Source organism: Vidua macroura, chromosome 1 (assembly GCF_024509145.1).
Source record: "Vidua macroura isolate BioBank_ID:100142 chromosome 1, ASM2450914v1, whole genome shotgun sequence".
Classification (NCBI taxonomy): domain Eukaryota; kingdom Metazoa; phylum Chordata; class Aves; order Passeriformes; family Viduidae; genus Vidua; species Vidua macroura.
Genome location: NC_071571.1, coordinates 61,571,771 through 61,597,676, shown reverse-complemented (window position 1 = coordinate 61,597,676; position 25,906 = coordinate 61,571,771). Strand labels below are relative to the sequence as shown.

Genomic DNA, 25,906 nt, shown 5'->3' with positions numbered 1-25,906 from the left:
TCCAGCACATCAGAGGAAGTACTCTACTGTCAGTAATTGTTTATACCTAAACTGGGGAGGAAGGGATACAGGCTGGGGGGGTACAACTTTAAAACTGCACATGCCACCTTTAAAACAAACAAATAAAGCAAAGACTTCTTCCTTTTCAAATCAGTTAAATATAAGGGTTGAATTTTCAAACTTCCCAATAAAGGAAGGAAAACTACATGGAACAGTAACAGAACACAGTACAGTGATCCTAAATAAAATGTTTTGCTGTGAAACAACCCTTTTCCCAAGGGAGGGCTTGGTTGTTGATAGTGAAGAGTTTACTGCTTCCTCCCATAAAGGAAGAAAACACTGGTGGGGAGTGAGAGGTTATCTTTGGGTAATCCCTTTCCTGGAGAGATAATTGGATGATTAATGGGAGTGTTCTGTCGGTAGGACCCCAGGATATTTTGGTTGGTGACAGGGATTATGTTTCTGGGAAGTGGTCTGATCTGGCGGCGCTTACTTTCCTTCCTTGGGCGGCACCTGGATCCTCCGCTACCTCCTCACGTACGTATGGCTGGCTGGGACTCCTACCTCACACTCTGCATGTACAGTCCATTCCTAAGGCAGAAAATAAGACTGCTTAGAGGGGTAGGCCACAAAGCACAGCAAAATTCAGCTCAGAGTCTGCTCCATGACAGAGAAGGTGCTCCCTAGCTGGCCTGAAGGAGGTGGGGAGCTCCAGCACTGGGCAGAAGTGAAGCTGCAGGCTGTTCCATGAGAAGCGCTGTATTTACTTTCACCTTGGAAGCCCAAGGAGAGCTTAGGCTAATGGTAGAAATAGTCCTCGTCCTCCTACCCACAACTCTGGATCCATAGTACCTGACTTGTAAAAGAGTTAAGCAGAGCTAAAAGGATGATGAGTACGAACACTAGCTATAACATCTCTCTGGAGAATGATGTCATGGTTGCTCTGTCCTGACTCTCAGTCTGAAGTTTGTAGTAGTTTCTCACATACATACCAGTTATCTTTGTCATCGATGGTACTGAGCTGTAGGAAGATTTCCAAAGAGACCCTGTTCAGCATGTATGGGTCATTTTCCCTATTGACTGCACTTTCCAGGACTTGTGGAACTGTGTTGTCTACCTCATCTCTGCACTGTAGTATTTCTAGCAGACGTATCAGTAAAATCAAAAATTAAGTTACTACAAGTGACAAAGGGAGGCTCAGATAAACTCCCCTTCTTCCCTCTCCTCTTTTGCCACTAAGAATCAGCTGGCAGTAGTTGTGGATTGTTGACTATGGCTACAATTTACTAGAATATCCTGAAGTGTAGTTCCAAAGGAAGTCCAGCACATACTGACTGACTTGGAGAAAGATACTGGGAAGTATTAGGGAGGGAGAAGCCAAAGACACTGTTCAGAAAATAAGGGGAGCAAAATCAGGGTTCATGCCTCTGTGGAGCCTTACTTCCTTCTGCCACATGTAGAGCAGCTTCTCATGTAATCAGGCTATTTTGTTTCTTGCCTAGGTTCCTGCAGTTTTGAAAAAATCCCAACCAGCAGCTGGAAGAGTGGAGATAAAGACCAGCCTTAAAGGAGAAACATTTGGGCTGAGCAGAAGCACATTAACAAACCAATAGGAACAGCAGGAATGAAGAGACTTTTGTTACAGGGTGGACTTTGGACACTTCCCTTGTATTTGTTTTTCCTTACTGAAAACTCCAAGAATTTCTAAACTTGCTAATTTAATATAGATTTTGTGTCAAAAACCTACAATGAAATTTTGAATGCTCATGCACATAAGGAGAGAAACATGAGGGCAAATAGCAAAATGCTTTCTATAGTTGTTTCACCTCCACCCCATGTGTGTGCCTTTAGTTTTCTGTATCACATACATGTACTTACTTTTTGGGCATTCTCATTTTTAGTGTTTCTGTCAAATACTGCTTTGCTTAATGGCATTTCTAACAGAGAACAGATTTTTTGGGTTAAAGAAGGAAGCAGTCAGGATTGATCAATAATTCTGGTTCTGAACTGCAGATTTAGGAATCTGACTCCAAAGACAAATCCAAGAGTGACTTCTTGAATGGATTTTTAAGGCCCTATTTAATTGCAGAGAACAGGTTTTACAAATCAAAAAGCATACCTGCATCTCTCATGAAGCATGACTTCTAGATTGGCAGCAATGAGGAAAAAAAGGAGCAATAAAAGGCTTTGAAATGTAGCTGCTAATCTTGTATGTTTCTTAACAATTAATTTAGGCTCCAAACAGCGGTTCTAGGAACAGGGCAAACAGGCCTATGGATAATGTCCACTTGCATTTTCCATCTGACACTGTTTCAACACACATTGATAAAGCTGCAGTTTAACACCTCCTTGTGTTGCCATAATTCAAATTCTGGTAAAAATCATCAGGTGAGTTGTTGGTTTTTCTTAAGGTGGGCTCTGCTTTCTCCCTTCCCTCCAAGACAAAGCATGGACTAGCCTGCACCACAGTAAGTAGCCAGGTTAGTTAAAGGTCTGGAAGTGTCATGGCCTGTGGTAGGCTGAAGGAAGGAGTAAAAGCCTTATGTCAGCTATTTCTGTTTGTTCTTAGGGCTTCTCTTTAAGGGTGCAGTTCTCCACTGGTTTCTCTCCGGTTGTAGAGGGAGCATGAAATGTGTCTAAATCACCTCACACTCTGTCCATTTCTTCTTTGGGATCTCTTTAATCTATCTGTAACACAGTGAGCAGCTTCATAGGTACTACCACATAAATCATTGTACTGGCAGGGGTTGAAAAGACAGTAGCTGTAGCTGTAAACATTGTTCTCAGGACTGAGTCAAAGATGGAAATAAAAAGGTTCATAAATTAAAGGTGTCCAGGCCTGTAATTCTGGTTTGCTTAAAGTCAATTGTATGTAGTTACTTTCCAACATTTTTCTCTACGTGACTTTAAGTACAGATACTAATGGCATGAGAAGGTGAGAAGGATAATGGCGCTTGTAGTGCTTTTGAGTTTTTAGCAGATTTTTTTGCAGCTTTTAAGCTTAGCAGGTAAAGTAATAAAAAATCTCCCAGCTGAGCAATCCAATGGAAAAAAACAATGATTCACATACCTTGGCTGATAAACCCCAGGAATCTCAGTGTGTGAAGGGAGATAGATGCTGATGTTTTCAAATGAGCTGTAGTTTCTTTAGGCCAGAACTGATATGTGTTGGTGCAGCTGTTAGGGAAGCTTTCTCATAAGCATTTTTGCAGGGAGACTTCTGTGAACTCCTTTTGACTCTTCACCTGTATGTAACTGACTCAAAGCACAATAAAAACATGGAGCAAAAGACGTGTCTCCTACACACTACTTTTTATCTCTACACAAATGAAAATGTTTAAAGATTTTCTTACAATTCAAGTAATCAAAATGCAGTCAAGTGCATTACATGAAGGTCATACATAGAAAAAAGCCAGTGGAGAGTGTATGTTCAGAATGGAATTGCTACAGAACATGCTGGTTTTGTCAATTTTGATTCGAAGAGAAAATCTTTATACTGCCCTTAAAAGCACACTTCTTGTTTTGCCTCATACCACGGTTAACAGATTTGTAACATAAGTACTGCAGTCCTAGTTGTAGCCAGTTCTTTCACAAAATTCAGATTTAACTTCTTTTTTAAAGAGTTCTGCTATATGGGCAAGTCCTCAAAATAGATACCAGAATGCATTGTACATCAAGCTAATGTTCACCTTGCCTTCTTTGATTTATTTAGAAGAACATCCTTGAGACAGAATTCGTAGAAAGGTAGGTTGAGGTGTTTAGTTTTGGAGTATGACCTTTAGAATTCTGTGCAATTGTATTTAAAATAAAAATAATGCCTTGCCTTTGTGAAGGAGGCAAGAGAAAGAAAACACACATATGTGTCTACAGACAAGCATTGGTAATAATAGTATCAACACATTCTGCTGCTCAAGTTGTTTAATATATAATTGATGCATACTGTTAAATCTGCCTCATACAAAATTAGTGTTAATTAGTTAAAGACAATATTGTTAACAATAAAAGCCATTAACAACTCTGTGTTACTGTGGTTGTGGAATTTTACAGACAAGCAGAAAGGATGTCAAGAGTAATCAGCCAAATGGCGTTTCCTCAAACTTTATCAGTCTTGCTTGTTCTCTTTTACCTGGGAGATCTGAGCTGCACTACACCCTCAGTGCACACCCCAAGACTTGAGAGAAGAGAGAGAGACAGTCATGTTGATCAGCACCCACCTTTCTGTCAGTCTTAAAGCTGCCCCTGCTCCATGCTTATTATTTTGATAGTAACTTTCCATAACTTAGAATCCTTATCACAGTATGTAGGGAATCATAAATGCTGTGCTGCAGTTTCCCAGTTTTGTCAAGAAGATACTCAAAGCTGTCCAGTAAAGAAGGTGGCCACTGAACATTTCATATATAGCCAAATACTACCTCCAAAAATGCAGCTGCTTGCTCATTTCAACCTCTAAAAGGTTTTCAGACCAGCTTGCTTGTTCTAGATAAGCGATGCTGTCGCCCACCACAGACTTCAGCAAAAGCTTGCTGACATGGTATGTTGGTTTGTGTGGGCTCAGGAAAGTAGCACAAATACTACAGAGATTCTTCACTAGAAGACCAGGTGTGCCCTGGTCTTTAAGGCTATTGTGAACTTCTAGAGCGAGTAGACAAAAAGCCTTCCACCAAGTCGAGCTTTCGCAGAACTTCTCTCTGCTGCCACTACAACTTCTTTCTGCAGGGATAAAGAGCAAAGGTTAGCAAAATGCAACTGCAGGTGCATGGCTGCCTTAAGCTTCCCTTATGGATTTTGACCATCTCATTAGTGTCATATAGAAATGTGATGGGAAATGAGAGAACAGCCCACCTCATCAGAGTAGCAGTTAAGAAAATAGTTTGGCAAAACAGACTATTTCATTTGGGGAACTGGAGCAAGCTGGAACCAAATGACATGAGTCTTGCCCATATAAACTGCTTCTGAGGGCTAAGATCAATAGGAATGAAGAGGGAGTGTGGACTAGATGGTGCTATAGCAACAGAAAGCAACTGCTAGGAGAATGGCCTCACTTGCACTTAGCAGTGCCTGTGTTTCAGCTGTTGGATTATGCACCCTAATCTAGTTGAGAAGAATTTCCAGGTGTTTCTCCATCGCATGTTTTAACACAAGAAGTCAAATGCCATTTGTTGAAGACCTCTTCATCCTGGTACTGAGGCTTCCTCTGTACTCACACAGAGAACCCCACTCCTCATGGAGGTGATGTTAGAGTGAGCAGAATATTGGAACTTGGCTGAACAAGCACTAACCAACCTACCAGCTGAAAAAAGGGCTCCTCAGTGCATCATACAAATGTAGCAATTGGTGTTTGGTAAAAAAATGGGCATCTGAGGGAGACAAAGAGAAATAGGTACACAAACACATCCTGAATCAGTCAGGTAGGAACTGGACCTCTATGCTTAGAAACACGTGACATATGAGCGATGTTCACTGCAAGTGATAGGCAGGACAGCAAGCCTGTAAAGACTAAATGAGAGGGATGGTTTTGGGTGCCTGGTTTGTTCCACAGCTAAGCATCCACTTTGCATACAGGTTGGTGTGAAGCTGGGAGGCACCTATGCTGCATTTCCCATGAAACTTTTCAGCATACTCCTAAGCAGTTTAGAATTCAGGGTGCTTTAAAGTGATTCAAATTTTCTAATTTAGGTGCCAACGTTTTGGCAACTCCATAGCTCATCAATCTATAAAATGGGTTTAATTATTGGTTCAGAGAGTGACTTAATTAACTATGTAAAGAACTTAAGACTTGAAAATGTGTAAGATACATGTGAGGTGTTAGCTAGCATATGCAAGCGTGGTAGAAGGATGTTATGAATCAATCAACCACAGTAAATTTTCTCACCTTTCTTTCAGATTTCACAATGGTAACGGAACCCCCAAATCTTGATAGTTCCTGTAAAATAACACTGCTGGTTATAATGCTGCTAGGTCTTTTTAAGTAGGACTTTTTAGTTTCTCTCAGTAGTTTGTTTTCTGGTTACTTACCTCAGGAGAAATCAGGACATACTGTGCCTAAAGAAGAAAAAAAAAAAAAAAAAGAGGAAATAAAAAGTCAGTGAAAGAGAGTAGAAGACCAGTATGATAACCCTGGCTCCTAAACAACAAGGTAATTTAAGAGCAAACAAGAGGAGCTGGAGAGTTTTGCAGAGATTCAGAAACCTGAGAAAACCTTTTGTTTTCTGGAATGAAGGCAGAACACACTTGGTATTTGTACTGGATGTAATTAATTAGTTGTCATTTTAAACTTATGTCCAGAATTCACTTTCATGTATTCTTACCCAGTCCTCAGGACATGGAGATGTCCATGATGTGCAGTGGTCTGTCACATTCCCTGAGGATGCCTGTCTTCCATTGAAAATATAAACACGGCCAGCAGCCCCACCATACAGGATTGAGGTGACACCGTTAGTTCGCAGTGGGGATGCCACAATAATTTCATCTGCACATATTACAAAGAGGATATAACACAGCAGAAGTGAATTAATGGTAGACCAAAACACAGGAAAGCTAGCATTTACATGCCTCTAGATGCCACAATTCCTATTAATGATGGCAACTAAAATATTTCAATTTCTGATTGAGTTGCTTGAAATTTTAGAGAGGCTTCCTTGTAAGGCACAATGGAATACTGGTACAATTCAATTGAGAAAGCAGACTGTGTTTAGCACTTGTGTGAATATGTAGGACAAATTTTCCTGTTGCCAAAAGTCAAACACTTCACTTCTGGTCTAGATTCATCAAGCTTACCTAGCCCATCGCTATCCAGATCACTTAGGTACATGTCTCCTCCAAAATGAGAAAACCTCCTGTCCCCACTGAATGCACTGAGCAGAGAGGGCTTGGTGCTGTTTGACAGGTCATATACCAGAGCCAGTCCAGCTTGATGCAGCACCGAGGACATAAATAAAATCGTAGACGAGCTGTCTGGATAAAAAAAACCCCCAAAAAACAGATGTTGAGCATCAGACATAGGAACTCAGGTTTAATACTTACAATTACAGGTAATACTGGCATTACGTAAAATGGACAAAATCAATATAATGCATCAAATAACTTCAAAAATTATATGGGATTAACACTAATTAGCACAGGAAAAAAAAAATCTTTTAGTCATAGTACCAGGGGAGAAATGCATTCAAGTCAGACTTCTGCAGTTTGACATCATCAATTCCTTACTGTCTACTGCCACAGTGAGGACAAAATACAGTGTTGCTTCAATTCTGAGAAATACGCAGTCTACTAGAATATCACTGTTACATAAATAATGCAAAGTGGTAATGCTGTGAAGCCCATTTTAAGGAAGGAAGAAGACCCACTGAAGTTGAGGCACAGTAAAGAGGACTCTACATATAAGGCATATACAGGTGATTACAGTGATTTCTATTTTTTTTTTTTTTTAATTACATGGAAATTTAAAGGTCCCTTTTCCCTTAAACATTGTATCTCTACTCAAGTCATGCAGAAACCAACATCCTAAAGCATAAATTGTCTGCAACTTTCAGGACATACCTGCAGTAGGTGCACCCACCACCAAAACTTTCCTTGTGTTCCCGGCCACAGACAGCACACCACTGGCCAGAGACAAACCCATTCTGCCCATCTCCTGTTAGATTTTTAAAACACCTATGTAATTTCTACAGAATGTCATTTCACTTCAAATTATTCACAAGGTCCCATACTAAAGAAGCAGCCTTACCTTGTCTCCAGTTATCTCAAACCAGCACTCTGTACTTGGTGGGTTATACCCGTACACCTTCCCAACGCTCTGTCTGACATCCGGCAGGAGGGGATTGCAGCTTGAATTACAATGCAAAGTAAGTTTGTATGTAACAACATATTATTGTACATGTTCCCTCCTTTACTTTGGAATAATAGTGCCTGACAAGTTCTAGAAATCTACTTTAGTAATTCCTATAATTGTTCTAACTAACTACACAATACTTAGAGTGCAGACTTGGTCTGTCTATCCACTTTTTTTATCATCCAATACATCTTCATGTTTAATTTGCTTTTTAAAATGCTATCTCAAAGTAAGAGCTATCCATATGGTTATTTAAGGCACACTTACCCATCAGCATTTTTGTGACCTCTCTCCTCCCTCCCCATGGAAACCCAAGAAATTCTTAGGTGTCTTTAAGTAACAAAGACCTGCCCTAGAGAGGGTCTAAAAATCCTTGTCTTCATAAGGAAGGGTGAAGACATAAAAATATTAATTTAATAAAAATATTCTAAGCAGAACAAAAAGAAAACTTCCTAAAAAGCTAGAAGTTCTAATCCATTGCAAATCTTAAACCTTGCAGAAGTAGAGCAGAGTGGAGAAGACAGGAAGCTGTCACATGCAACACACCTAGAACAAGTCTTCCATGTAGGGCTACCAATCAGCAGTAATGTCACATTCTCCAGCTGGCAGCTGGCAAGTGAAAATCCAAACCAAGCATAGTTTTCCTCCCCCTGCACCATCCAGTTGGCATCCTGCACTGACAGAAGTCCTGAGAGACCAGAAAAAAATATGAGTTAAATCTTGGTGTGCCCTGGCATTGAAAAACCCATTTGCAATTGTCCACTGATTCATCCTATGACAACAAGTTTCTCTGTGCAAAGTTATACTGTCCATGACATGGCATCAGTAGTTGTTGACTTTGCTTGATCACCTTGCAGCTCTACTGGCTGATGAAAGCTTTCGTTAGACACAGCCTTCCAATAGCTTACATGAAGTTACCACTTGAGCCTGCCCTAAATTACTTACTGTTTATCAGAACATGTAATTCTTCAAGGGTGCTGCGTGGGAGAGCTTCACATCATTCTGGCTATAATTTAAATAACTCATTCTGTGCTTTGGTTTTATGAAAATGTCAGTTAGCAGTGTTTTGAAACCCATGTTCTTGTGGTTTCTAATTTTACATGAATTAGAATAAGCTGCAACAATTAAGCATTACTGCAAATCTCAATTACATGATTCTGACAAAGCTGCCCAAGCTTTATTATTTACTTCCATATATGACATTTCCTCCCTCATTCACTAGAAACCTTATCACCTGTACTCATTAACTGTATTCACTTGTAGCATTCCTCTGTAGTCACATGAAGGAACATACAGAATGATAAAGATTCATTTGTTGAGGTACATTTGCAATTTTCCAAGAAAGAGCAGTGAGCCTATCCTGAACTCACAATAGATAGTTGAATCCATTGCTTTAGCTAGGTTTCCAACCCAGTTTCCCACAACTGTTCTTGCATCCAAGCTGGGACATTGCAGTCTCAATGGACAGAAAACCAGACGGGAAAAACCTGGTAGAGATTTTCCCTCTGACAAGAGCAGAGAACCATGTGCTGTTCTCTGAATGCCTGCAACAAGTGGAGTGCCTTCAGGGGTCAATTTTTTGACTCATCCTGTTGGACACTTTGTTATAAATTATTTAGACAAGGCAACAAGATGCTCTTTTGTGAAGCTGGCAGATAACAGGAGATTGCAGGTCTCATTCAGAAGCACCCAGGCAGGCTGGAGTAACAGGCTGACAGGAACCTCATAAAATTCAGTGAGGACAAATGCAAAGCCTGACGCTGGGAAAGGAGATGCCTTTGCACTGATACAGCTGGGGACAGACTGGCTGAGGAGCTGCTGTGTGGAAAAGGCCCTGGAGATCCTGGTGGGCAGAGAGTTAAGTGTGAGGCTCTGACAGCAGACAGCCAACAGTGCCTCAGACTATGTAAGCAGGAGCATGGCAAAGAGACTGAGAGAAGTGATTGCTCTCTAGATCACACGTATAATACATTGTTCCATAGTAGGAAAGATGTTGACAAACCGGAACAAGTTTAGTAGGGATGTTCCATGCTTTCTGTGCCTATAAGGTAACTATGCATGGTGGGAGGACAATAGACAATGAACATAAACTGAAACAAGAAAGGTTCATACTGGCTGTAACAAGAGTTTTTTTCTCTATGAAGACTGCCAAGAAGTAGAACAATTGCCCAGAGTGTCTCTGCAATTTCTACCACTGGAGGTTTTAAATGCAGCTGGACAAATCCCTGAGCAATTTGGTCTGGCTTCACAGCTTGAGTAGGAGGGACACCCTCTGAGATTACTTCAAACCTGAATTATGCCATGATTAATAAGGAACAAATTACCAGTCATATAAAGTATGGGAGGGTTAATTTACTTAACAAATATTACCTTGGTGATTCCTGTTGAAATTAGAGTAAAATGCAACCACAAATCCTCTCTGCTTCCCACCACCAGGGGCATATGGAGAGCCCACAACCAGATCAGCATTTCCATTCCCATCAACATCAGCTGCCAGGAGGGACCAACCAAGATTACAGTAGGAATACTGCAATAAACAGTGAGTTTAAGCCTGAAATAGAACTGAAACCATCAATTCTGTAGCAGAATAGAGCAACTTAATTCTAAAGAACTAAATTTGCTTTTGTCCAAATTACCCTCCCACTGCCTAGCTTCAATTTTGTTTTCTTAGGGTTTTTCTTTGGTTTGGGTCAGGGTTTTTTGGTGGCTTTTTTTTTTGTTTTGAGGGCTATGCACCCTTCTAGTCACCCTGCTGCCTTCTTGCACTGGGGTATAAATGTCTTTCCCAAATACAACCAGTCTAACCAAGCACCTGCTTGCTCCATCCCCATCAGTCTAAATTTTCTTGCAATGGTAAGTTGAATTTTAACATTCTTTTTTTAACCCTATAAGCTCTTTTCCCCTTTATCTCACCTCCTGCCTGTGTAGCCCTGTGTTAGCCTGGCTAACTGGGTAGTATAAACAGGACATTACATTATCAATATACCTGACAAGTTATGGTAACGTTTGGCTGAGGTGCCAAGCCTCTTCCCTCAGTTCCAAAGTAGACATATACAGCACCCTAAACAGCAGAAAAAAAAAAAAAAAAAAAAAAAGGCATGAGAGCATCTGCATGTCAGTATCAAATATTAAATGCAAGGTCAATCACAAGGAGTGGAACAAGTAGTTCTGAAAGGGCTATTCATACACCTTCATTTTCCCTCTCGGAGCTTTCCCATAATGCTTTCTTTCCCACCCCAAATCTAAGAATATCCATGGGTAATGGGTACTGCTGTAACCAAGCAACAAAGTAGAGAAGTACATTTTCATCATACTGTGTGTAAGGAACAAGGGCAGTATAGTGTATATTTATACTCATAATATACAGGTTCAGATGGCTTAAATTTTTACAATTATTATTTAATGCAATGGCAAACAGTGCCAGGCACAACAGATGTACAAGTGGTGAGTCTAAATAAAAACAACTTAAATTGTTATTTAGACAGCTAATTAGTATCTAAAATTCTGAAGAGTTTTAAGCTTAATCGATATAGTTTAAATCAAAACATTTTGCCTCTCAGTTTGCATGGCCCAAAAATACTCAGGGACCATTATACAGGCTTATCTGTTAAGCTGCAAGTCATTAAGCCTCTGTAACTTGATTATTTTAGCAAGTGGGTCTGTGTTCACATCACATTTTAGATATCATTTCTTGGTCTTGTGACAGCATATGACAAAATTCATTGACCCATGAGGTCCATTCCACACTCTCTGCTCCTAAACAAAAAGGGTGCATTTGTATTTCATTAATAGGACCTTATATTTCCAGCATGTCAGTGCTGCACAGTTGCAATCTGGTTTGAATTTCTAATGTGCAAAAAGGCCACTAAAAGAGATATACAGGTAGCTGTCATTGCTCTAGTCAAAGTGCCCACAAAGGTTATAAACTTCTGTTTAAATTACAATGTCACCTTGAGCAACAACAGAATTTCTCTTTTTCATTTAAATGTTTAAAAAAATATGTATCAATAAAAGCATTCTGTTTGGAGAGTTTAAAAAAACAACAAACCCATGTTTGTAGCTTACTTTGTAAGTAAGAAACTGAGATCCCACAGAAGGTGCTCCAATTGCCAGATCTGGCACTCCATCCTCATTGAAGTCCAGGACTGCCAAGGCAGAACCAAATCTTCCTGAAGGCTAGAAGAAAAGAGATTGCTCTCATGTTTTCCAGTCAAAACCATGAAAACCAAATGTACATTTGCAGAGGGAAGAACTGGAAACAAATGACAAAAGTCTATCCAAACAATTCTTTATCTTTTAAGTAATAACCCCCATGACAACACACTAATTCAAAGTCAACTGTGTTGAAATTAAGGACAACTGAATATAATATGGTGCTGCTTTGCTATTTCCTCTTCTGATTCCAGTGCACCATTGATGTCAAATTTATGGTCTTTCCTGTTGTCATCATTATGACTGGGAACCACTAAAACAGTGATCACTAAAGACAGAAGCTGTTACTCCACAGTTCATAACCACAGAAACAAAAGGAAATGTATCGCATTTCTCCATATTATCTTCTTTATGAATAAAGGTATTTTCTACAGAGGATCATATTTAACACCCAAAAGGGTCATTTGCTCTTACTTCTTGGTTACAAACCAGCCACCATCATGTCTAATCAGAGTTTTCTCTTTTTTTTTTTTTTCCAATACTCAAAATTATTTGGGAAGAAGTTAACAATTAATGAAGAAATGTAGCATCAAAGGAATTAAAACATATCAAATGAACAATTTTAGATTAAAAAGGACAGGAAACAGAACATTTTCTTAAATTAACTACACTGTGACTTACAGAGACACAACCTGAATTTTATTTAAGGGCACTTTATGGTCTAATACTCACTTATCTGGTACAGTAATGGAAGTGAACCTACAGACCACCATCACTTCAATTGGGACTTTAATAATGATTATTTTTCTTGAAAAGCATATGACATCATATGACATCAGGAGGAATGTTTCAGGAATAATACTCATAAACATTAATGATACCATTGCTCATTCAAAATTCACCATTTTTCAGGCAAAAAAAAAAAAAAAAAAGGGACAAATTTTTGCCTTGACCCCTTACCTGATGACCCTGTAGTACTTGGTCAGCTTTTTCATCCAGATCCATGTCCTTTGGTGGCAAACCTGACTGGTTGCCATAGACCACATACACCCTTCCTATCTGAACATGGCCCATGGTGCTGTACCCTGGTGCTCCAGCCATCAGATCTTCATATCCATCCTGGTTTAGGTCAGCTGAGATCAGTGCCCTGTCAGCAAGGGAGTCAACAAAATCAGCATTAATTTCCAGACTACGACAACATTAGTGGTAAAAAAAAAACTATAATTCAGATAAACCAGGACCTGTGTTTTCCCATACTGTTTTTTAAAGATTGATACAGCATTTTTTTATATTACATATTTATTTGTGTTTTCTTGAAGAATCATCTTCTATCAATGCATCTGAGATCTGTAGGAATTGCTTTTTACTGATATTGAGCACCTGAGAGCAATCAGAGCAAGGAGCGTGAAAAAGTGCTGCTTGCATATGACAAAGAATACAAAAAACAAGAAGAAATTAAATATATTTTAAACTGAACATCTGATTTAATCGATGGACTTAACAGGAGATAAGCAAAAGGATCACAGGTCTCAGTAACATGCTGGAGTTTAGAGAGGGAACATGGAAAGAACTAACTACCGTTAATTTAGCCAGTGTGAAGTAAACTCAAGAATTAAATCCTAATTTTGAGAGAGAATAAGGGAAGTTAGATAAGTAGCAATACAAATTTGTTTTATTACTCTTCCTTGTTGCAGGTCAAAGTAGACCCTCATTGGCAAGGAGAGAGAATATGCCTCTCTTTGTCCTGAATCTATCTTTGAACTCCCTACTAGTCTAGAGTATTTCCAAGAAGTCTCGCTAGACATCATCAGTCATCATGATCAGACAGATGATTAATTTTGCACAAATATCATCCAACAACCAAAAAAGGGTAGCAACTATTCTTTACTGTTCAGAACTAGAGACAATGTTAGTTCTAATGTTGGTTCCTTCCATTCTGAGCTTGATCAACATCTGAAAGAAAAATCTTTTGCATTAACTTGCTGTTTTGGACATACAATATAAGCCATTCCATCAGATTTGTACCACTAATTGAGTTGCACTGTCACCTTTGAAGAGTATCCAAAGGACCAACAATAATATTTTGGTAGATACTCAAAATTTTCAGAAATTAAGAGGAAAGTGGGATGAAAAAAGTTACCAACCATCCGAGCCTTGCATAAGGTGAAGTCAGAAAATACGAAGCTGCTGGCTTGGAGATGTGCTTAGAAGATTTCTGATGTGTAGGTCGTAATGCTTTCCAGACATTGGTTTTAAAAGCATGGCTTATCAAGCGAAGGGATTTCTGAAGTAAAAATAATAAATGGACGCAATAGTGGTTAAAACACAGGTTGAAACTCTAGAACATATTGGGACACCTCAAAAATCAAGTCACCCATGGTGGAAATCACCACATTTAAGAGGAGTCTGACTCAGATCATAAGCACCATTTTAGAAAGACAAAAATCTGTAAGCTCTAAAGGGAGCACTACTAATCATTCATTGCTATGCTTTGCTGGGAGTTCTTAACCCATCATGTGTCTGTAAAATGTAAATAATAAATATATATTTTGTCATTTTTGGCATTGCAGGATGTGTTCTAACTTCACTATACAATAAGCAAAGTCTAAAAATTGAGTATTTATGATGTACATATATAGATTAACAATGGTACTGGAATGTCCATGAAGTCAGAGGCCATCCAGAGACCCTGCTCCATCATGCAACATTTCAGATAGAAACAAAAACAATATGGATTTGAATTTTACCTGACATATCTGTTACTTCTCACTTACTGTTGCCCAAGGCTGTATGTCAAATTGAACTCCTCTCTCCGTGTAGTTTATATTCTTCTCAAGTGTTTCTGTAAGCAAAGAAGTTGTATTCTTGTGATGTTCATGTTTTGATTGTTTGTTTCTGCTAAAATAAAGAAGGCAGTGATAAGAATTAATATAACTGAAATAATGACTCAAGGCAAAAGCCACTCTTAGGTTCTGCACAGTTCCTTTTTATAAAACTTAGTTATTCATGCTAAGAGAATCTCAAATTCATACACAAAAAGATTACCCAAAATATCTCTAATTTTCAGCAGCTCACTGTCCACATTAGCAGAAGACTCTCATCACTGAAGCTTTAAACCATCAGAGCTGTACTTACATGTGGTTGTCCTTTTGCGCCTTTGTGCAGTTTATGAACAAAGGGTTCTCAGGCAAGTAGCAGTCACTAAATAAAATACAGAGAATGCATTTTAAAGATTTTACCGCAATGGAAATGAAATTAAAAATACAACTTTTATCTTTACTGATTCCTCTGTTAGAAGTCATCAGTTTCTCAACAAAAACAAAATCAGAACATCATCATAACCCTTAGAAACCCCTGTGATGTTTATTTGATGACCTTGATTCAATTCTGTGTATCACGTCTTTATAGAGCTCTTGAAGGAAACATTGTAGCATGCATGTATATGAATCTAAAGCACTATTAATCAAAGTGTTACAAAGAACATAACAGATTGTGCTATTCTGTATTTCAAGCATAATTTCCCAAAATAGCAATAGTGGTATTTTCCATATAAATGGATGGATTAATTACCACGGTTGGTCTTCTAAAGAAGAAAGGTTGTATTTGTAAGAGAGCTGTACAAGGTTAAACTTCTATAACAATATGAAATTGTGAGTAGAAGCCTGAGCTTAAACACTAGAATATATATTCCTACTCTTTCTAATCCTATTTGCCTTCAGAGTCTGAAGGTAATACCTGACCCCTCCTCAAAAGGGACATCTTTGCTGAGTGAAGGCAGCAGCCAAAATGTGCAGACTCAGATTGCCAGTCCAGGCAGAACTTCAGGGCATGCCTAAGCAACATTTAAGCAAACTCTTGAGTATGTCTAAAAGAATGCCCCAAATTTTCCCTGGTAAGTATCACCTAGGCAGGCCAGAGACACACTAGGGCAAAGGAGCATGAACACATAAAAAATATAAATGCAAGGCCTGCGTAATCCTGCACCCAGGTAAAAGGCAGACATAGAAATCCCCTTGTCCAAGTGAGGATCTAAAGCAATTCTAGGAAAGATCCTGCCTTAAGAAGAACAGTTAAGTGGATGTCAGCACTTGACTACTGCATTTCATAGTTCAGGACATACACTATACCTGGTTCCATTCTCTAGCATATGGCTTGTCAGCTCAAAAATGTTGTTGGTCCAGAATGCCATGTCATCCACTCCCCCAAGGAAATATTCGTGGAACTTCTCCACCAGAAATGGAGATTTACTAGCAAATGTTGGAAAAAGCTAAGGGACAGGCAACATACTCAGTAAGATGGATCACATCGTCTCCATGATCATTTTTATAAAGAAAACAGAAAACCAACCTTGCCAACAAGAAGCCTTTCTCCATGCCTGAAAAAAAAATCAGAAATAAAACTTGCTTAATTTAATACTCAATAGTTTAAATAGTTCTTTTCAAAAGTCCTATATAGTAAATACTGTGCAAGGCATTACATTTCCGTGTTGATTGCTAATATATTTTTAAAGTTGTAATGTAAAACAATATAAACTTTATTGCCATTAATTTTGAAGGATTCAGTTTTTGTAAATGTTGTGTGGCTATTGGTAATTAACTGAAATACAGGCTAAAGCTAAGCTGTTCAGGATATTCAAAAGCAGACACTGCCAGATATCCAAAGTCTTTTCTGAATTATTCTTGGACTTGAAGGGATCTACATAAAGTGTAGATAAGGAATGTATCTAGAGACTCCTTCAGTGCATGATAATTATACTGTTAACTCACCACAGTGCAATGGTGCTTGAAGACACGCCTATTCTCAAATAAATAGGCATAAATATGTTAAATGTATAAATGCATTAAATAGCCAAGATTCACCATCTGTGGTGTAATAATTTAGCAGTCATTATGTAGTCCAAATTTGAATCCTAGTCATTAAAAAAATTCAGATGTTCTGTGATTTTGGAGGGAGTCTTCGTTACATAAGGTGTTTCAAATATGATTATCATATTTCTCCTACATATGTTTCACTTACAGAAGCTCAAGCAGAGATATTCAACTTACAGTTCAAAAAACAGCAGATAAGTACATTCAGCAATTGTGCTTTCAGTTATGATCTCTTTTCCATAAAATTCCTTATAGATAGCAGCTAGGTCTTTGACAGGTACATACCTAAAAACAAAAAAGAATGTATTACAACAATAGATGGTCCACATCACCCAATAAAATATTGCAGTTCTTGTAATAAGAATAACTTATAAAATATTCCAAATTTCAAAAGACTACATAAGGTCATGAAGATCTACAAATACCAGGATTGCACATGCAACTGTGAGGGAAAAAAAAATCAATATCTAAGTCTTCTGCTCATTTTTATGCTTTTAAAACTGAATTCAACATCCTCGACTTCCAAAATTTTAAATATATCTCACTGAGATTGCCACTTAACTGAGTTATTTAATTAGTTGCTAGGACATTCCAGAAAAGGTTTTCACTAGTTATTTTACATATAACTACTTATAACTTAAGACATGAATAATTTAATCTTTTTTTGCTGTGTTCCTATACATAAAACTCTCTTCTGTCCTTCCAGTTTTTATGTCAGGGAACAGTAAGTATGCATATAAGGAATACCAAACTCATAACATTTAAAAGAGTTGCAATGAGTTTTTTTGAAAGAAAAATAAAGGACAGCATTTTTAAAAAACAGATTAGTACGGAATTATGTGATATCATATGTAATTTTATTAAATATGATTATACAAAAAACATATTAAATATTAAAGAAGGCAACCTCATTATCTTACCAACTCGATGCCAGGTAACTGAAGTCCAGCTCAAACTGACTCACTACATCTCCTCCTGAGGATGAAAGAATGAAAAAAAACCCACACAGCCCAACCAACAAAACCTGTTAAGTATCTGTCATGGGTAACAGTGTTCATTAAGCAATGTATGGCTCTTCTATATGCATTTATATGGCATATCTTCCAGCTATACATTTAGAATACACAAATGGTTCATCTGAAAGTATGCTGCACATTTTATACCTCCGGAAAATAATTTACAATTTAAAATCACAGTAGTGACTCCATCCATATCTTAGCATCCTTTGGTCTGCATTTTGGCTTCAATCCAAATGTCCATATGCCTTATCACATCTCCTGAAACCTGAGGACAGGTACAGCAGGGCTTTGCAAGCCATGGGGGAGGGCAAGAATACAGCGTCCATGTGCCATCCTTAACTCCTGCATTGCACAGGACAAGAGCCAGAATCAACCACCATGGTTTTGAAGAGGACTTATTCCAATACAAGGATCTATGACTGGCAAACATAAACATTACCAAAATCTCCAACACTGTGAGCTTCTGAGTATGAACCATGAAAATCAATCTGGAGGAAGAGAAAAACAAGAGAACTGCCTATTTCTTTTCATATGAGCAAAAACAAACTCTCCAAGCAACATTAACATTTACAGGTCCCAAACCTGACCAACTTCACTCTTATGAAGTTTTGTGACATTGTGTCTCTCCAAAAATCTTCCTGAAACAGGGCTCCAGCTTTTCTCTTTCCTCCCCACCACAGTCCAAAGCAAAACTATCCATTCCAATCAATTCAGTTGTATGAATAAATAAAATAATATAGGCTTACTTCTCCCATGGCCTTTAGAAATCCTTGGTCGATGCCCAGGCTATGCCAGCTAACATCTGCCACCATATGTGAAGCAATTCCAAACAGGAAAGCCACCAGCTTCTCTGTAGCCTACACAACAACAATCCATTTGTCCATCAATTTACTCCTGTCTTTAAGAAAATGTTAGCATTTCCTGTATATGCATTAAAGAAGGATACAGGTGAGAAGCTCTTACAGTCCAAGAGTTTATCAGGACAAAGTGCTGACTGCTCATTGCTTGATGCTGTGGTCAACTTTTGTAACTTGAGAAGCTTTAAGCAGTTTATACAGTCAAAGGCCATAGAATTATATGGTTGATATGAGGGTAATTTGCATACTTCAAGTTAAATGTGTACCAAACTGTTTTTCTGGACCAAGGATAAACAGTTCCACTTCCAAGGACTGAACTCCCTCTGCCACCATGGTTGTTATGTAGGCAGACAGAGGAGAGAAATACATTCCTCTGCATGCTCACTTTTGACAAATTGTTTTTAATTTCCTCCTACATAGCTTACAGACCATTAACAAGAGCAAATCTGGACTAAGTCCAGGATTTCACAAGTAAGAAATCTAAAAGGTGTCAGGTTTTCAAATGGCAAACCCTGAACCAGATCTCACAGGAATGCTAGACCACCAATTATATTTAAAAGTTTGGACGTCTGAAATATATCATAAGCACCAGACTACAGTAGAAATAACTAACAGACTTTATATGGAAACTGTAAGTTTTTTGTGTGGTAAAGATTAAATCGGGATTTCAAGTGTTACAATATAAGCAGAGACTTTAATATAAAAATGTTGGGTTTTTTCTACACCTCACAAATGATAAAATTACAAGTAGTGAAGGTGAAGAAAAGAGTTGAAAACAAAGTCAGTCAAGCAAAAGTTAATCAGTTTTCTTACCTCTTCCCAAGGCTGAGGATAATTCCTTCTGATGTAGTCAATACTTGCTTTGAGAAATGGTGACCAGTGAGTGTCTTCAGACACATCATGGAACATTCCTATTGCAATAAAATTATATCAGTATTTGATTTATTTTTTGGGGAAAAATGAAATAGAAAAAAAAAAAGAAAAATAAAGGGTTTTTCTCCATTAAAAACCCCACAGACTTTTGTTCAATTTCATGTCAGACAAATGATACATTTTGCACTCCAGCTCATGAAAAGAGCCAAAAGAGACTTTATCTGATTTATACTAACAAAACAGATACTAGATTTACCTTCTATGATTTTGGTTTGAAGCATCTGAAAATTTTGTGCCTGCTCCTTTTCTCTGTGACTATGAGTAGGTACAGTACAATGAAAAGCTACCTCCCAAGCAGAGAGTATAAAGAGAGCTGACAGAGAACTTGTTGACTAAATTAATGCATCCACTTGTACGGCAGAAAAGCTGTAGGGAATGGCAGCCACCTCAAAAATGTCATGTTTTCTGGCAGGTATCAGCTTCCACAGGGCAGAGGCAGGCTATGTCATCATTACCACCCCAAGCATTTTCAACAGGAAGGTGAAGTAGCCAAGATACAGTCAGTGTAGGAGGCGAAAAAGGGAGAAAAGCAGGAAAAAATAGGTTTCATTTAGAAGAATCAATTCCTACTCTCACCTGAATTTAGGCAGATTGTGTAGGATCTAACAGTGACCTTGCCTAAAAATTTCTGTGTACCTATATAAAGCTAAGTGCAAAGGGATGTTGACATAAAGACATCAAGCAGCACACAATGTTAAATTCTCGAAGGGGGAAGAAGGTAGGAGGGAGATTGTTCAGACCATCAGTACTCTTTGAGGAAGAGTGCGTGTTTGTTGACACAGCAATGTGAAACTGCACAATGTTAGGGGAGATTAAACATTGAGAGAGCAGACCTTGGGGGGTAATTACCTTTTGGCCTCATGACATTTTACAGTGCAGCTAAACTAGATAAAAGAAGAATGGTACTTGCTTAGCAAAATCAGAGTAGCCTTCTACATCCAAGCTTGTCTCCTGCCCAAAGAGTCAGTCTGGATGACTTGGTCTTGATCTTGTCACACTCAGTTAAAACTGCTCAGGTCTGAAGAGGTACCTATTTCTTCCATATTGACTAAGGAAACTGCTGACAAGTGGTCCAACTCTATTAAGGCAAGACGGACTCCAACGTTAGTGAAGGAATGAGGACTGGATACTGCAGATAGAGAAGCTCTGACCAGGTATAAGACAGGTCAAAACAGTTAGAAGGGAAAAACGAGGTAGATAGATATAACCACGCTGAAGTAGAAACCGAAAAAAATCCCAGGAAAACATCAGTCACGAAAACTAGGAAAGCAAGACTGAGGTTTGGGACAAGAAGCTGGAAGCGCCAGGCAGAAAACCGAAACAAATGACCCGATGAGTGACAGAAGACAAAACCAGTATTAAATGCCAGAACAGAGAGGTGATTTGGATGTGAACTGAGCATATCAGGATAGCAACCAAGCAGCCTGAAGTTGGCATAACCAACAGGCAGCATCAACAACCTCTGAGAAAAATGAGAACTTTGGTTGCAACTGTGATTTGGCTCTAAACCAAACAAAGATCCTAACTATCCCTCAAATTTCATGGAATTTGCTTGGCCCACTAAAATAAGCTACTTCCAATACTTTAAACTTCCAGTAATATCTCAACAATATTGAAGCCAGTAAGGCCACATATCCTCACACAAAGTACTTACCACTGCCCTGTCTCTGGTATCTGCCTAAACAACCTTGTAGCTGGAGGATAGGATCTTTATCCCATTTGCTAACTGCTCACTATCCAGATTTACCCTTTCAGTAGCAAATATCCTACAGTAAGGCCTAGCTGGCTGTTTTATAGCTCTAATGTTGCTGAAGAAGCTGATTATGATCAAGAGCTGACCTTTCAGAGCTGAAAAATCAGGGGACCACTTGCAAGTCAAGACATATTTTTTACAGCTATTGCAAGAGGGTGCTAATTTTGTAGTGCAGTCTTTTGATCTGCAAGCAGCAAAATTAAGACTGACATTAATTTCTAACAAGAAGAGTAAAGTCAAAAGACTGCACTCTGGGAAAAAAAGGCTTTAAACTGGGATGTTATTAACACTTGCCCACCCACCCCCCACCAAGTCCTACACTATTTCACTGCTGTGGGATTTTTAGATTGTCCTAATCCTCTTTTTGACTGATCTGATAGAAACTAGTAATTTCAAATACAGAAATAACTTTAGGCCTTCCCTAAGATTTATAAAAAAAACATAATTTTGTCCTCTCTGTACTCAGTAATCTGACCTAATTTAGTCAAACAGCATCCTTCTATCAAATTATCCTACCCATTAAATAATTAAATTTACCCAAGAGTTACTTTCTAAAACACTTTCAAATGTATTATTTCATTATGAAGTTATATAAAAAGGCTCTAACAAAAATGGTGGATAGTTTTTGCAGGAAAGCATTTTTGTCCACACTTCATTTCTTACAACGTAATCATTTTCAACCCACTAAACTCTGTAAAATTTCCACATAAAAATGTGATTGTTATAACATTGGACTTATAAAGCTTCTCTTACCATGTTTGCAGATTGGAGGATAAAAGGCATCAGGATAAATGCTTCCAGCCTGAAAAGCATCTTGGTGATTTAGTAATAACTGGGGAAAGGATTGGAGGGGGAAAGGAATCAGAATGCTATTGCATAGCACAAACTACATTTTACTGTCAGCATTCTAAACAGCCAGCAAAATACAATTAGTATCTTGGTATACCATGTGGTGCACAAAACCTTGCTGTCATTTTGCTGTTATTAGTTTCATTAAATCTGCTTTCCCAAAGTCCTCTACTGATTCTTCTAATACAACTGTTCACATAGAATATGACTAAAGAAGATAGGAAAACATGCAAGAAGCCACACAAAGTATATATATACACACATTTGTATAATTGCTTTATTTCTGTAATAATATTCCAAAAGAGTCAAATTATTTTTAATAACAAAAAAGGTAAAAATACAGTCTGGGCACAATATTGACACACACAATACTGAGAATAATAAAGAAAGGCAAGAAGACAGAAAGAAAAACATTCAGAAGATAGGTATACAAAATTAAGAAATAATATGCTTCCTACCTGTCTATAATTAACACTCCCTTCATGCTTAATGAAAAATTCCAGAGCTCTATGTGCTGAAAAACAATATATTGAAGTGTTGATTTATAGGTATTGTGTCCAGGCCCATGTTTTGTTAGAATCACTAGCAGAACCAGAAGACACCACATTTTCATACCTAAGCCAAGCACCACGTGCATGAAACACCATTTCTCACAGAACTGGTTACCTGTGAGAGGGTGTGTTTTCTCACCTAGGGAGTTAGTAAGGAAGTGCTCTTTCTGTGGCACATCTTCAGTCTCTCTCTAATCCCTAGCTCCCAAGCTGACCAACCAAGCTGAAATCACAGGGAAATGAACTCCCCATGTCCAGAAATGAGCCACAGCAGTGAAGTGACAGACCATACCCAGCACATGTAAAGCGTGGACCATAAAGTTTTAGTTGTACTGTACTCAAGCTTCATTGTTGCCCTTAACAGTGAAAAAGGTATGTTGGGAATCAATGTGCGTGCTTAACAGTTTGATTAATTTTTAACATGCATGAAAAGTAATAAAAATCTAAAGGTAAATAAGCAAGGTAAATAACACTACTTATTAACTGAATTGGCAGATATTCTTACTGCCAAAATCTTTATTTAGCTGGCATAACAAGTGAATGAAACGAAATTACATCCTTTTCTTTAATGAGGTCTCCTAATTAATATTAGATCCCAGGAATAATCTATTGACACTATTCTAAAAATACTCAACATCTCCTCTAAAGCTATTTTCAAAGATTAATTTGTCCCTTACCAAATACACCACATCACAAAAAAGCCCCAAAAAACCGAACAACAAAACAAACAAAGAAAAACCTCCCCCCACCCACCAAATCCAAAACAATTCATTACTATTCTGGAATAAGATCTAGACAAAACTGTGGAGGTTTGAATGATCTTTCACTTTGAATTTTACTCAATAATCTAAATCATCCTTATACAAATAAGATACCTTAAAGACCAGCCTTGCACCAGAAGAGAAACAGCAACAAAATAGTAAGTAATACTCTAAAATTTTAAGGATCAGACATTTCTACACACATCTCTGATTCCAGCGTGGGAGAGCCTCAGTTTGGCAGTTTGCTTTTTCTGCCTCACACCTCCCCTGCATTTCTCTCACTACTCAAGTGGGCCCAGGCTCTACAACTCCACCTTCACAAGGAATTTTATGCCAGATCCCCACGGTCCAACAGAGCCTCACAAGTCTGACCGGAACCCCTAGGGCGAAGAGCTTCCCCACTCGGATCTGCCTCCAGGCACAATCATGCAAGTAGGACACAGCACAGGACACTGCCTGTTCAGAATGCTGATCGTGTTCAGTGTGCTTGGCAGAGCTTTTCACCATTTTAAAAGTACATTCAAAACTCTGTCCAGGATTTCTTTGGTGCTGGCTTTGAGTGACAGGAATTCCTTTCTATGGTTTGTTGTTTGGGTTTTTGTTTGGTTGGTTTTTTTTGTTTGTTTTTTTGTTTTGTTTTCTTTTTGTTTGTTTGGTTTTGTTTTCCTGGAGTACTGCATTTGAATTTTGGAAATATTTTCATCTTATCATCATAGACTTTTATGTGAACAACAATAAGAGCACTCATTTTAGCAGCATCAGAGCTGATCACAGTTTAATGTAATTTTCCAACACATGGATAAAACTTCTTGTAAACTATAACCCAATGGTTCAGTGTACGCACAACTCCTCAGACAACCAAGATCTTTATTTTATATAAACACAAGTTTTCTGCAACATGCTCTCTTGATCAGAAAATGAAAAAAAATGACTGCTTTGGGACAGATCTGTAAGCATCTCTTTGCAGATTTTTTTTTTTTTTCAAACACACTCTATTCTGGCAAATCTGCTATTTCAAGTCCTCAGAAGCTCATGCTCGGTAATTAGAGCCCTGAGCTTGCACTAACCTCAGGCAGTGTGACATCTCCTACAGATTATTATGGGTTTCTTGACACATTGTTAGGAAAAGCAAATTGTTCCAGGATGCTGACCATGGGTAAAACACTCAGTAAGGAAACACACTCCAGTCTCAAACACCATGAATAATCCCAGTCTTCACATTGTTCAAAGTTGCATGTATGGTATTCAGTACATTAAGTCTGAGAAAATTACCTGAATAAAGGCAACATCCTACATTTTACCATCTGTTTGAGCAATGGATTTAGAAACAAAACCAGAAGAACAAACAACTTAAACTGTCAATTATTATGAGTAACTCAGAATAACCTCACATTGTTCGTGTTTGTGCTCACAAAACTGCGGAAGAAACAAGATTTTAAAAATAGCACAGGCAAACAAGAAATTCAAAACAGAAATATTTCTCCATTTTGATGTTCACTCAGTTCTCTCCTTCATTCACTACAAATCTAGGCTACAGAGAGCAACCTACCAGAAACAGACACAGAACAAAATTTTTGTGATGTTAGTTACAACAGAAACACATTACAGAATTTTACCTACTTGTGCAGGTATGGCATAATTAATACAGAGTGATTTAAAAACAGGGTTTCCACAAAGGACTTGTGTTATTCTTTAATTTAAATACAACAACCCCACAATTTGCCTAAAGCACTCCTTTTCTTTCTCCAAACCAAACTCTGTCTGCATAGGACTCACAGACAAAAACATTCCAGTTGCATAATGCCTGCGTCTTAGGAAATGGAAAAATATGCAATCCAAGTCAATTCAAGCATTTTACTTACAAAACCAGTAAAAATTCAAACTCCAAGATCAAACTGCTTATTTATCCTGTTATTCATATTTTTAAAATTATGTAGACTGCTCATTACTTTAACATTATTTCCTCCCTCTGCTTTCCAGCTGAATCTGAATTTACTTCACAAGAAATTCAAAACACAAGAAAATCCATTTTGAATAAGTCTTACCTATTTCAACATGTGTTGAAATTCCACATGGAATACATCTTTGACAGAAATGGTAGAGTATAATCAGCGAGACAGACCAAATCTTCAGACCAACCATGATGCTGGCTCCAACTGTGGATTTCAGAAGCCTGGAGCAGTAGCACTGTGACCTTTGAAATGTAGGTTACCGAGCATGCCTTTTCTTTCACACATATTGCTGACACAGCAAGCAAACAACTGCCAAATTTGAAAGGCTATTTTATATCAATGCTTTCTTTAACTGCAAATAAAGTGATTTATATAAAAAA

The 25,906-nt window shown here is 38.1% G+C and overlaps 2 protein-coding genes across 4 annotated transcripts in view; one reads left to right on the top strand and one right to left on the bottom strand.

Annotated features, from left to right (window-relative positions):
• Positions 1 to 4,019, top strand: part of MRS2 (magnesium transporter MRS2) — a 13,843-nt gene extending 9,824 nt beyond the window's left edge. Inside the window, exons 11-12 of the mRNA XM_053974378.1 lie at positions 424 to 537; positions 1,503 to 4,019. Of these exons, the coding sequence (XP_053830353.1) occupies positions 424 to 537; positions 1,503 to 1,613 (225 nt within the window). The 3' untranslated portion in view covers positions 1,614 to 4,019. The remainder of the gene's footprint in view (positions 1 to 423; positions 538 to 1,502) is intronic.
• On the bottom strand, positions 4,000 to 25,906 carry GPLD1 (glycosylphosphatidylinositol specific phospholipase D1). 3 transcript variants are annotated; one of them, XM_053971055.1, is made up of 25 exons: positions 25,620 to 25,906; positions 22,721 to 22,776; positions 22,167 to 22,245; positions 19,541 to 19,638; positions 18,617 to 18,727; positions 18,310 to 18,358; positions 17,772 to 17,826; positions 17,029 to 17,136; positions 16,331 to 16,358; positions 16,111 to 16,250; positions 15,119 to 15,184; positions 14,758 to 14,881; positions 14,128 to 14,267; positions 12,944 to 13,130; positions 11,897 to 12,007; positions 10,818 to 10,892; positions 10,202 to 10,358; positions 8,378 to 8,519; positions 7,727 to 7,826; positions 7,540 to 7,633; positions 6,778 to 6,954; positions 6,309 to 6,469; positions 6,016 to 6,042; positions 5,873 to 5,923; positions 4,000 to 4,710 (listed from the first exon to the last, which is right to left on the bottom strand). In XM_053971055.1, the coding sequence occupies exons 1-25, from the start codon at positions 25,714 to 25,716 to the stop codon at positions 4,633 to 4,635; spliced, it is 2,511 nt and encodes an 836-aa protein (XP_053827030.1). In that variant the 5' UTR covers positions 25,717 to 25,906; the 3' UTR covers positions 4,000 to 4,632. The 3 variants fall into 3 exon arrangements, with proteins under 3 accessions (XP_053827030.1, XP_053827035.1, XP_053827041.1); XM_053971060.1 differs by lacking the exons at positions 7,540 to 7,633; positions 7,727 to 7,826; positions 8,378 to 8,519; XM_053971066.1 differs by lacking the exons at positions 4,000 to 4,710; positions 5,873 to 5,923; positions 6,016 to 6,042; positions 7,540 to 7,633 and having other exon boundaries at positions 6,382 to 6,469.

What these genes read in the sequence shown, in the direction of transcription:
- GPLD1 (XM_053971055.1), bottom strand. Translation starts at nt 25,716, where the DNA reads ATGGTTGGTCTGAAGATTTGGTCTGTCTCGCTGATTATACTCTACCAT. An exon ending in TTCTAAAGGCCATGGGAGAA is followed by an intron (nt 18,359 to 18,616) that starts GTAAGCCTATAT and finishes CTCTTCCTCCAG; the next exon opens with ATTGATTTTCATGGTTCATA. An exon ending in ACATGGAAGACTTGTTCTAG is followed by an intron (nt 7,827 to 8,377) that starts GTGTGTTGCATG and finishes TTGTAATTCAAG; the next exon opens with CTGCAATCCCCTCCTGCCGG.